The sequence below is a fragment of the Octopus bimaculoides genome, chromosome 10 (genome assembly GCF_046866305.1).
Source record: "Octopus bimaculoides isolate indiv1 chromosome 10, ASM4686630v1, whole genome shotgun sequence".
In the NCBI taxonomy this organism is placed as follows: Eukaryota; Metazoa; Mollusca; class Cephalopoda; order Octopoda; family Octopodidae; genus Octopus; species Octopus bimaculoides.
Window position 1 is genome coordinate 95787153 of NC_142937.1, and position 13679 is coordinate 95800831.

Sequence of the window (13679 nt, forward strand, 5' to 3'; positions counted from 1 at the left end):
ATACAGAAAATTCTTAAAATTGCTAGAACAATTTTAACTGGAATTTCAAGCCAACAACAATTTTCTATTTATGGTTCAACTGATTCAATATTGGACTACTTCATGATCCTTGGAACCTAAAATGGAAAATATACAGATATATATTTATAAACTCGCATATGTATGTATTAATCTTACACATACACAGAATGTCTCTTAAATCTCTTGATAAATATTTAATAAAATACAAATCAGGATTGATGTTTTCCTAGAAATTTGCAATCAGCAAAGGAAAAGTAATCTTCAAGAAAAGGGCCCCGCCTTTATAATTACATTTCTGGAAAAAAAACCTGCTTTATTGTCTTATCTAAAAGACCGACATACAAATTGAGTGACTGAACGAGACTTTAGGCAAATTTCTTAATTAATTAATAAGATGTTTAAATGCTTTTAAACACAAAAATAAGAGAAAAGTTTGTGCTTAAAAGTAACTAATGTATAAGTTTGTAAAACCCCTTCAAAACCAGATAAAGAATATAGTAATAAAAAAAATTTGGGCAACAAATGAAAAAAACTGTAAAAAAATTTTTTTTAATTTATAATTTTTCAAAAGAAATGACAAACCTTCAGCAAAAGGATCATATCTTTCAGGAGAAATAATCATCTGCCTACGAATAGCTCGATAGTCATCTTCCCTGTCAGCAATTCGGGCTGGTCGGTTATCAGCAAGAGGGTCATAATTCTGAAATAGCAACAAGAAAAAATTTACAAAAAGGAAGAAAAAAAAAAAAAAAAAGCCAGCCTTTATTATACACTGTTTTTTCATCCTCATTGTTTTAAGATGCACTTTTCGCCAAACCAAGTGAAATCGTAGTTCAAGCCAGTGCAAATAACACTAGAAAGATACCCACTACACTGTTGGAGTGGTTGGCATTAGGAAGGGCATCCAGCCGTAGAAACCAAGCTAAGCCAGACTGGAGTCTGGTGCAGTTCTTCAGCTTACCAGTTCCAGTCAAACCGTCTGACCCATGCCAGCACAGAAAATGGAGAGAATTTGTTGAGGTAGATTTTTCTACAACTAGATGCCCCACCTGTCACCAACCTTCACCAGTTTCTAAGCAAGGTAATTAACATGAGTTCAATCCTGGCTAGCTTTCACACAAATCAGCCAAATGTTTTGTTTACCAGTTTCTATATCAGACCAAATGCTTGATGGCTTAGCTCAGTACATCAGGAATATTTATCACCGAGGAGCCCAAACCAGGTTGAAACATCATGCCTGACAATCAACCAGCATTCTGAGCAAATCCATGGGCTTATTTAACACATAAGTCTCTTTGAGAAGTTTTCTATGCAACAAAATATTACATCCGATACCATTCCACATTTGTATAGACATTATGTTATATACAGACCAATGTATTTTAATCTAAGGCGGCTTCAAATGCATGAATTAATTTTTAAAGAGTTCTGTTAATTGCAGTGTTTCCTTATTTGCTATGTTTACAAAAATCTATGGCTTACTGCTCTAAATAGTAGTCATTCAGATCATACTGACAATTAACATGTAGAGTGTCTTGTTAAAAAGGTTTTCAACCTTCGCCTCTTTCAAAGTCCTCACTACATCCAAAAATAATGACCACCCAACTAACTGGCATGGGGTTGCTCATAAATAGATGAATATACAAATGAGGTATTGTTTTACAGCAAGATGCCCTTCCTATAATTAATCCTTACCTGGTTTTCGAGTAAAGGATTTCTTATTCCCCAATGCATCAAAGGTACAAAAGGGAGCAGATGATTTGTTGACAAGAAAACTGACAACACCTCGCACCCATGTACTGCAACTTTCATACAGCAAGACATAGACAAACATACATACCTAATGGTCTTTTTCAGTTTCTGTCTACCAAGTCCTCTTTCAAGGCTTTGTTCAGCCAAGGGTTATAGGAGCAGACACTTGCTTAAGGTAGAATATGGTGAAACTGAACTTGAAACCACGTGGTTGGAAAGCAAACTTTTTAACCACATAGCCCCCACCTGAAGCTATATCCAATGAGAAAGAGGATCTAACATGGTGTTTCGGGCATTTGGCAAGAAACAACCTACTTTAGTGAATATGAACAATATTTCTTATGCTCATATGCATGTCTGCACATTATCACAGTCTTAACTTATGTGAGGGAGATTGCTCTGCAACTAGGATTGATAAAGTGAATTGTTGCAACAAGTAACTTTACTGAATACAATTTAACTGCATCAAGTCCTGGGTGTGATTTGAAACTGCATTTGGTAGTGGGGACCTTGTTTCGGAGTTCTAGAGTTTTGAAGGGTATAGAACCACCTTTTAGCTACCATTGTTCCCAGGTCTACTCTGACCCAGAGTAGTAACACCTGTCAGGGTCCCAACTACAGGTTAATTAGCTCCAGAAAAAGATCACTCACAGACACAGACATCCCAATGGATGCAGGGTAGCTAAAAAAAAAAAATCCAAACATAAGAACACAGACATCTTACCTTGTCATTTAATGTGTCATTCAATAAATTCAATGGTGCAGTGAATGATGATTTCTTAGAATAAGATGGCTCCTCTTCCTCGTCCTATAAAGAAAAAAAAACATATATTGTTTCTTTAAGCATAAAGAAAGCTGCAGCTACAATCATCTACAACATCAAGAATGGAATAAAAGAAATAGCCAAGTCAATAAACAAAATAAGTGGTACCTCAGCATTCCAAATTGAAATCTTGGTAATTAGCCTTTCCTTCATTTAGGATCAGTGAAATAAGTACCAGAAAGATTCTTGGGTTGAAAGGAACACGATTAGAAGCAGTGGTGTCTACTAGAGACAGCTTACTTAATGCTGTTGTGTGTACATTTATGCTTGCTACTTAATTGCCTTTACCTAAACAGATCACAAAACTGAAATGCAGAGTGACAAACACTGTAAAGCTGAATTCAAAACCTATGAAGCAACTGAATTGTAACTATCAGAGAATCAGTTTTATTGATGCTGCTAATCAATTTCTTCCTCACCATTTCTGTCATGCTAAGGATGCAAGCACTCAACCCACACAATGACAGCTTTTGTTCTGAGTATGAGTGTTGATAAAATCAATTTCTACTGAACAATAAATGGTTAATTTAACAACCTGTTCAGTGATTAGAAAAAGATACCATTTATTAAGTTTTTTCCAGTTGAAAACTGAACAACAAATCTCTTTCTACTCACATCTTGATCTTCATTTGGAGCAATGGATGTAACATAACCTTCAAATTTACTTGAAGAAGATCCATAGATATCCGTGTCAAAATGGCCTTCAGCACCAAGACCAACACGTTCTCCATTATCTTGAAACAATGTATTCTTTTTCTGTTGAATAGTTCGAACTTGTTCTTCAATATCTGCAATGAATAGTGATAAATAAGGTTTAACAAAACTGACAAATATAACCTTTACATTTACTTTTCAACAAGGTTTACAAATACAGACCCTGACAGTCACTTGTCATCATTTAAAATCCACTTTTCTATGCTAGCACACACTGGACAAGTTGTTATTATCCGGTTACTGTCTTCTTTGGTAGTTTCATAACTTCTCACTCCTGTCTTCCCGTTTGGACAATTTCTATGGCTGGATGCTCTTCCTATTGCCAACCACTTAACTGAATAAAGTGGGTTCACTTTATTATGGCACCAGCACTAGAAATTGGCTTGCTACTCAGCAAGACTAAAGAGATGTCTTTATTCTTATTTCCATTCATTCATTGGAAGCTGAGAAATTGCCTCACACCAAGGGACACCCCCCTCCCACTCTTCTTTCAGTTATCACCATTCATTCATTTCTTTCTTTTCCATACTACTGAATGAGATGAGAACCAGAGTAGTAGAGTTATAAAAGAGAAAGAGGGTGATAGATAGATATAGATATATGATGGTTGTTGGTAAGGAGATTGAATAGAAGTTACATGTCTGCAAAGGCAACAGGAGAGAGCACGATGAAAGAGAAGGTGAAGGAAGAGAGAGTAGAAAAATGGATGATGGTTGAAGGTAAGGAGGTTGAATGGAAACGTGCAGGTAAGAATGGTGGTAGAGAGAGTGAAATGAGGGAAATGAGTGTGATGGAAGAGAGGAAATATATCAAAATGGAATTGATCTAATCTACAAATCTATAAATGGAATTGTTACAGTTATATCAAATGACCGTAAGAAATAGTTCATGAAGATGAAGTCTACAAAAAGAAAAATCTGGCAACCCTGGAGATAGCAAAAGAAGTAAGCACTCCACCCAACCCCACCTCCTTATATTGCATCAGTAACTTAGTACTTAAATGTAAACCAACAGCTGTAGAATGTGTGACTTTTAATCTCGATTGATGTTACCAAGGTTGACTTAGCCTTTCATTTGTTTAAGGTCAATAAAATATCAGTGAGATCGTGAATTAAATAGTTAAAAAGCAAAACTATATTTAGTAAACCGAAACAAAATATATATCATGTATTTAATCATGTACCATCTCACACACACACACAAAAACCATGTAGTTATGAAATCAATTAAACGACTTTGTATTTGGTCCTTTAGAGCAAAGCTTATAGCCTATGATTTAGAGGACAAAGCAACAAACCAGACCTTTTAAAATTTATACAGCAATACATTCCACTCTATATAAGGCAATCACACAAAAAGAGTTATTAAACAAATCTACAAGAGAAAAAAAACCCATATAGTGTTATTTCCAAGAAATGCCATTTTATTAAATTTTAAACTAAAGACAATGTCGTTTTCTATTTTGATCCTCTCTCATAGAAGCATCTCACATGACATTTGAATTTTCTATTTTGTTTAAATGTCAAAAGCCCACTGATTCACAGCACATTTCATTCAGCCTTAAGTTTTTTTTCTATTCAGAACTATTACAACTAACATGTATAACAGATATACAAACATAAGCATTTATGTAATGGGTGTGAGTACGGGTACGTGATTAAGAAGTATAGGCAAGTGTCATTTTATTAGATCTCTGGGTCAATAGAAGCCCTGTGAGAAGAAGAAAGCAAATTGCAAAAGGTATGCACAATTCTTCAGGATTGATGAGATTCCAAATGGATGATCAATGAAAAGCATTGACCAATGTCCCCAGTCCTGGAGATTTGGCAGTGAATGTTCAATTCTTATCTTATTGAGCAGCATCAAGAACAAGTAAATTGGCCATTTCTCTGCAAGCAACATCATTCTGCAATCTCAGTTGATTCCACTTTGAAGTAGGCCTATGTGCCAAAGTCCACTGATTGCATGTTCTCCATGTATTGGTCCGATGACTCATCTGTCATGGGAGTCAAAAGGCACTCAAGTAGAAGGACCAAGGCATGGAGAGAAGATAAAAAGCACAACAAAAATACCTTATCAGTATTTCCTCCTAAGTTCTATATATTCTGAGAGCGTATTAAAGCCCTTTTCGGGGCTACTTTATTTGAATTCTTACTATCATGTTATTACATAAATGACTTCACAATTTGGATATTCCTAAAAACAAGATCCTGTGTTAGACAGTTCGGTATTCTCTGTAAATGCACAAAAACCGTTTTAAGGGCCACATACTTTGTGTTGCTGTTATTGGACTAGCGAAACAATTATGAGAACGGAACCAAGGGATAAGCCCTGCTTTCCCCGGAATTACTGGGTACATCAGCTAGTTACTGAATGTGTGACTGGAAACAAGGATATTACTTTTAGCTCCATTTAACTTCAAGGGCATGTTTCATTATACCAGTTGGTATAACGATGGAAGTCAGTTGAAAAATAGAATTATGCCTTGTAGAACTAAATGCATTTTTTACCTCCAACTTCATAATGACCTTTGGTAACAAACTGGTGAAAACATTGATACACTGTGAACAGAAGCCTCAAAATTTAGTGGAATATCCATTTCCATTGAGTGAGAAGAAAAGCTTTGAAAAGACCCGTAACATAAGGACAGAGAGCCATTTCTGCAGCAAAATGACAGAAGACAATGCCAACGATAATGGGGGTAGATATACTGTAAGACTTACTTCAGGAATGAAGCTGGGCACAGAAAAGAAATCTGGGAGAATTCTTTGAGGAGGGCATTGATAAATTTAGTGACTGAACGAATGAGTTTCTGCTTCACTGCATTTTAGAAATGAAGTATAGAAGTGTAAAGTGCAACTGCCAGTGTTGAAACAAAATTGTACGAGAATGAAAGAATTGTCAGGTAGCCTTCATTTTCATTCAATGAGATGCGTTTGATGTCGTCTGAGAGAAAGCACGTTTACAGCTGTGAAGTCAAATGAAAGAAACTGCACCTTTCCTGAATAAAATTCATGAAGCTTGCTATTGACGGTTGATTTAAGGTTTTTGCTCTTCATAATCTCAAGAGAGTTACGCTAATAGGATCAATGGCTGAATCGTGAGGCTGCAAGTTGGAAAATGGCGAATGTAGTGTGTTTGTTACAGATGACTGATCATTAGATTTGTTTCGTAATGCTACGAGGACATAAACAGGCGTTGCCAAGCCCCTGTCTCGGCAGCATCAAAGAGAGTCTCGTCTAACAAGACAGCTAAGGTTTCTCTTAAAGCAAAGACTAGCTTAGCTTGGTTGTTTGAGGAAATCATCCTGGTATTTCGATTTGCGTTGACCACGAGGCAAGAAGAGCTGGAATATTTTAAGTGGCTCAGAAGCAAAAACAAAAGCCACTGACTGATTACAAAATTCCCATCGGTTACTTGGCTACGTTTGATGCCAACAAGAGAGAAAAATTGTCTGAACTAGTTTTGGCAGCACATATTCTTAGAACTGACAGCAATTTAGTTTTAACCAGACTAAACGTTTCCTATAAACTGAATTTTTAAAAAAATTTTTTTTTTTTACCTCAGCTCTCATAAATCTCATAGCAATAAAAGTATTTTCTCTATATACATGATCAACTAAACACCAGAGAGTTAAAAGGTCGAAAGATGTGGGCCATAATAGGCGTACGTGAATCGAAAAAAGCGAAATAGTCATTTAGAAACTAAAACAAAATGACGAGAAAGAAGTACAGCAGTAAATAATAAATGTGATGTCAGTTCCGTGCGTAGAAAACAATCAAAACGGACAGGAAAAGGATATTAGATCCGACTAAATATTATTAATCTTTATAAAATACATCGATTTATATGTATACACCAAATAAATATGCTCTACAAAGTAAACTGATTTCCTGTTATATTTTTTAAGTCCTGTCATGCCAATAAAACCAAATTCACTAAATAGATGAGTCACATTATTAGATATTGGTTACGGTAAATAATGATTGTATATCAAATATAATGAAGCTTTTAACGAATACACTAACTTCTATTGATAATCAAATATTATTAGCCACAATTAAAAAAAAAAGTCCGTGCTAATTTGATCTGCCTTCCTAATCATCCTCAACTCTGTCAGTTATCGACCTAAAGATAAAAGGACTTGATTCTGTAGAAGCGACGAAACATGTAAATAAAATCCATCGATAATGAAGGCAACACTAGTTCAGTGTCTCCACGACCACCCACACGATTTCTTTTTTAATCCAAGACATCTAAGCAGCATCTATTGATGTGTGCCCATCATAATTGACCACAATAAAAATTAATGTTATAATACGCACACACATTATTATATGAGTGTTGATAGACACATATTAAAAATAAAAACGTGACCGCTCTTTACAAAATGAAATGCCATCCGTATGAAAGTGTTGTAATAAATATGTTAATGTATTGTAAATGAAAAGAAGAAATATTACATAGATATGTCTGAAATGATATAGTTAGGGGGCTCAAATATTAAAACTGTTAACACTTTCCTAGAATTGCTCGCAGAAAACGTCGCAAATAAAAAGAAAAAGAAAAGCATTTAAATTTACGACTGAATAGAAAAGCAATTGAATAAGGATTGGTGCAAAAATATTATTAAGAATCGTCAAACACACACACAGAAAAGTGTGTAAACAATTGTGTTCTTTGAATCTGTGTGTATATTAGAAAGCAATATATTTCTGGCTCGAAACTGAGGGATCGATTCTGAATCGGGAAACCGTCTGCAATTGTTCCCCCAATTTGTGAACGACACACAACAACGCCATATTGTTAGAAGAGAGAACGACCACGCATTGCTTTGGAAATCGAGAATCGATCACAATTTGCCACCTAACTCAAAGTCATTATGTTCTAGTGTTTCACTGTTTCATATTTAAAAAAACAAAAAAGCATATATCAAAGCAAGAAAACAAACAAATTCATTAAATACGCAAAAACAATAACAAAATGTCACAAACCTTCCCGAGTAAATCCCTCCATTTTTGTTATTTTCAGTTCGCTTCGCTTTACTTCAAGGAAATGTACAATATCGTATTCAACTCGTGCAATGTCACACGCACAAACAGGTCTCCACCTGAACAGTACTTAATTTAGTGAATTGGTGTACTTGAGTGTGTGTGTGTATAAATATATATATATATATAATGAAAATACGGTTATTTTGAATAATTAATATATATAATACTATATATATATATATATATATATATATATATATATTAATATATTAATGATTAGTAAGACGGATATTTTGTATGCGTGTATGTATGTGTATATATATATATATATATATATATATATATATATATATATATATATATATATAGTGAGAGAGAGAGAACAATAGTTTTTTGTTTTTTTTTAATTATATAAACTTTAACTTTCCATTTTAATATAACCAAGTGAATTCTTAAAACTACAGATAACGCAGTACAGACGGCTGACACTAGATAAAATGCTTAGTTCATTTATTCCCTTCTTCGTTTATGTTGTCAGCTATTTCTCTTTAGCCACAAACCTTCTCCATAATTTTTGTACTCGTGTCAGATGTGTTAAGACTTGATTTATAGAGAGATATCGATCTGACAATGTAATTACTAATGTACATAAACGCATAAAAGGTGATAACAAATTTTGCGTCTTTGTCGTAATGAAACAAATTTGACATGATTTCATACAATATTTGTTTAATTCGTTAAGGAACGAGCGATATAAATATTATCTGTTATTGTTATTTGTATTTATAGACCACACGAAGTAAACGGAAAGAGAGAAAACGACAATTGAAGTTAATAAATAAGACATGGCTGACATAAACATATATGCACACACGTATCTCAAAACTTGGTCGATTTTTTTAATTTTTAACTATGTACCTTACAATAAATATATTGCCACATCCACACTAGTCGTTGGCAAGGCCGTTTTTTTTTTTTTTCAAGTTAATGAACATGTAATGCCATTGTCATGCTACTATTATTTAATGCGTATTTGCCGCTCTGAGTTCAAATCCCACTGAGTCCACATACCTTTCAACCTTGAAGGAGGGGGGAGTCAATAAAATAAAGTACTAGTCAAGTACTCGCGTCGATGGTATCGATTAATCCATCCCACCAAAAAAATTTCTACATTTGTACCTAAATTAGAAACCATTATTAGGTTACTGCTTGGTGGTATGCATCTTAGACGCTGATCAAGACTATTAAAGGTAGCAGTTAATATCAAAGGTTGGCTATTTAATTAAATAAAACTGCTGAACGTCAAGCATCGTTTGAGACTTCGGTTCTATTTCCATAAATACAGCACAACACTGCATCACGTGATATGACAGGGGCTTGGCTGCGACACTTTGCTACAAAAGCAAGAACGAAGTCACTTCTGAACATTTAACAAATTATTTATTAGGAACTGGCATGATGAGTATTGGAAAAGTTTTCTGTAACAGGGGGGCAAAAAAACTGAAACTTGAAAAGTACATTTTTAGTAGTATAACATCAAGTGATAATGTCACCAGTTCGTCCACAAAAGAAACAATAGTGTTCCTTGGATCATTTTAAATCCTTTTAAATTCCAAAAATGAACCTTCTCCATTGTTGTCAATTGACATATATATATTCTTTTACTTGTCTCAGTCATTTGACTGTGGCTATATATATATATATATATATATATATATATATATATATATAAACCTACAAGACTAGGTGAAAAGCGCTTCATTTAATATGTGACATTAATAAAAATCTGTAAATGTACAAACATCCAGGTTTCTGAGTACCTTAATTAATTTTTTTCGATATAATTTCTGTACATCACCTCCAAACCTTCAATATATATATATATATATATATATATATATATATATATATATATATATATATATATATATATATATATTCAAGGCTAGAATATGGTACTTATGCGAAGGCACCCGAATATCGTATCCCAAAAGGATGGGTGATTAAAATCAAACAATAAGCAACACGGATTTCAAAAGTGATTGCAGTACGCACGTTTCATGCTACTTCAATTTATTTAAGTAATGCGAGCATTACCTTAAATGCAATATGAAGAGCAATCTTCAGCTGCACGAAAATGCAGAAAAAAGACATATTATAAATGTGGCAACATATCAAATCCAAATGGGAGAGAGCATACGTAAAAATCCAAATGTGAGGAAGAATATATAAGTCCATCTTGACATAGCGGAGTCTATCAGGCTAGTAATTGATTCTAGACAAAAGTTTTAACTGTCTCAGATTTTATTGTTTCTTATCTAGTGGTGATAGCAAAGGGACAATTACTTCTAAAGAGAGGGAAGGTGTAAGCAGTATGCATGGACAAGGCTATAAAAAGTATTAGAATCTAAAGGTTTCACTGGTCATAGTAGTATCAGGTCATTTATTACTGTCAAAATGTTGAGGAATTACAGCCCTAGGTAATTCCTCAACATTTTGACAGTAATAAATGACCTGATACTACTATGACCAGTGAAACCTTTAGATTCTAATACTTTTTATAGCCTTGTCCATGCATACTGCTTACACCTTCCCTCTCTTTAGAAGTAATTGTCCCTTTGCTATCACCACTAGATAAGAAACAATAAAATCTGAGACAGTTAAAACTTTTGTCTAGAATCAATTACTAGCCTGATAGACTCCGCTATGTCAAGATGGACTTATATATTCTTCCTCACATTTGGATTTTTACGTATGCTCTCTCCCATTTGGATTTGATATGTTGCCACATTTATAATATGTCTTTTTTCTGCATTTTCGTGCAGCTGAAGATTGCTCTTCATATTGCATTTAAGGTAATGCTCGCATTACTTAAATAAATTGAAGTAGCATGAAACGTGCGTACTGCAATCACTTCTGAAATCCGTGTTGCTTTTGTTTGATATATATATATATATATATATATATATATATATATATATATATATATATATACACTGTCCAACCCATGCCAGCATGGACAACGGACGTTAAATGATGATGATATATATATATATATATAGAGAGAGAGAGAGAGACCTAATAGCAGGCACAGTGCTTTTGCTGATGGTTTTATAGATCTGCATCTCGTTCTGAGCTGGTATGGACTCTGTTAGCCCTGAACGTCAAAGATGTGTTTGCTAGACAAAGGGAGGTCAGCATTGGGAGTCGTTTTCAGCTAAATAAGAATGGAACAACATCAAATGAAACACTTTCACAAGGACATCATCAACTGGCTGCTCCAATAGCAAACCTGTGGGCTTAGGATTGTGAGCCTAACGCTCTAATCACTAGGCCACATACCTTCATACCTTACATACCCACCATACCCTTCAGAATCGGAATTTCCTTAGCCTAAAACGTGGGATTCCGTTAAAAAATAAAAAAAAGTAAGCGGGGAAGGGTTTCGTTTACATATCCTCCATCTGGACTCTCTCTTTGATAAAACTGTTTTTTTTTTTTATTCCTTTGCCAAACCAAAAGGAAAGTAAAATTTTTCTCCCCATCTCCCACCATCGCAAAAAAAAAAAAAAAGACGGCAGAACTAAATTATTCTCATATTTGAATTCATAAAAATTACCGTAACCGAATATTTTCTTTGAATTTATCTCGTGATTAGGACCTTTTATAATGAATTAATTGAGTTTCATTTTTAATCTCTGCAATCGAAGCACAATTGCGTGTTCATCTGGCAAACCTAGCCTCGTTTTCGCCCCTCTTTTCAGAAGGAAGCACATGGAGTGAAAGTATGTCGGAAGACAAGAGAGACCTTTATTTTAAAGTTTTAAATTCTTCAGATTATGGCAGTTTGCATGATAAGCAACACAATGTAAGACCTTACTTTATTTCATGTTATATTTGTTGAATTTAAGCGATGATTATGGCAACTCTTTCCTGTTATATTGTTATTTGTATTAACAGAACACGTGTCTCTTCAGTTAGATTCGGTCTCGGTTAAAGTAAACAAATCAATAAATGTGGATGAATCCAATTTAATATTGAATCTGAACACGATCTATTAATAACTCTGTTTTGTTATTAATCTTTCTAAATAATTCTTTAACAATATATATCCTGATCATCGGTTTCTGTCTTCATCGTCCTGTACACACGCAATTCATCACCAATGTTTCAACTTTGATTAAAAGTTCCTATGAACCCTCTGAACAAATGAATAACAAACTGTTGCCTTTTATTGTTTCTTTCTTGGCACCATCATTCGTTTCAATGAAATAGTCTTGAAATTTATTATTACATTTCCCTTCAATATTCGTTTAGAGCAAGTTGTTTTACACTTTTTACTCTATTTTTCTTTCGTTTTTCTGCTCGGGTTAAACGCTTTAGTTTAACCATATATTCTATTCTGTAAAATATTAGGCTTTTTGTACCGTTACGAAACTGTTGTTAAATATTACTTGGATTGTTTTATGTACTTTTAGGAAATTTGTTTTCACTTTAAAATAACAAAAATATCGTTTTCATGTCCAACGGATGCTGTAAGTTAGAAATCACTTTCTAAACCCAGTGCACGGCTCTGATTTCCAATCGGAGTATTAGTTCTTCCAATTGTGTTGCTAATTTAATAATTTTTCATGAACATTTAGTGGCATATGTCAATTTAAATTGACTTCGCATCGAAACTTGGATTATGTCGCAGTACGATCCTAAAGTATTTACAAATTGATTTGATTGTTATAGGAATATCGTTGTGGCCTGTTACAACTGTAAGTTTTCGGTGTCCGGAGAACTTGTTCTGGTTTCGGTTTTCAATTATAAACTGGTGTCTTAACGCTTTGAAAGAAGGTACATTTATCACATCTAAAACTGAAGCCATCGTCATCATCATCATCATTGCCTATACGTAATATTGCAGCACAGCAAAATCTCTCAAATTATGCCTCACCGTTTTAAATATAGAAAGTACATATTAGATAATGTAGTGCTATTTACCCTTAAAAAGACCAATGCTCACGGCCATAATGCCTTTGATAACAGACCTTACTGGATCAGAGTGAATCTGCGATTAAACAACAACGATATTGTTAAAACGATGTCGGCCAGATCAAAATGATTTTACATGTTTCTACAGAATTGTCACCTTTTTGGAAGAAGAAAAGCATTACATAGCAAATAGGCAACTTTTGGTTATCCATTTCAAATAGCAATTAGGTTGAAAGGAGTAGAATATATACAGATTTTTAATGTGGAACTCAACTGATAGGCTTCATTACTGTAAGCAATTCTGAAATATGAGTCCTGCTAAGATTAGGATTGTTGCATGAAGGGCTTAAAGACACAAATCCTGAAATTGTTCAGAACTTTCTGGACAACCTGAT

General features: G+C 34.1%; 2 protein-coding genes across 3 annotated transcripts in view; one reads left to right on the forward strand and one right to left on the reverse strand.

Annotated features, from left to right (window-relative positions):
• LOC106875096 (splicing factor 3B subunit 1) overlaps positions 1-8369 on the reverse strand; it is a 39669-nt gene extending 31300 nt beyond the window's left edge. The window contains exons 1-4 of one of the 2 annotated variants that reach the window (XM_052971387.2): positions 8305-8369; positions 3212-3384; positions 2498-2581; positions 604-721 (exon numbers count right to left, since the gene is read on the reverse strand). In XM_052971387.2, the coding sequence (XP_052827347.1) occupies positions 604-721; positions 2498-2581; positions 3212-3384; positions 8305-8326 (397 nt within the window). In that variant the 5' untranslated portion in view covers positions 8327-8369. Of the gene's footprint in view, positions 1-603; positions 722-2497; positions 2582-3211; positions 3385-8304 lie in introns of those variants that run through there. The other variant, XM_052971389.2, reaches the window with a different exon arrangement.
• Positions 8370-12066: 3697 nt separating this feature from the next.
• LOC106875101 (DNA-directed RNA polymerase I subunit RPA2) overlaps positions 12067-13679 on the forward strand; it is a 39509-nt gene continuing 37896 nt past the window's right edge. The window contains exon 1 of the mRNA XM_014923082.3: positions 12067-12172. Coding sequence (XP_014778568.1) covers positions 12092-12172 — 81 coding nt within the window. The 5' untranslated portion in view covers positions 12067-12091. The remainder of the gene's footprint in view (positions 12173-13679) is intronic.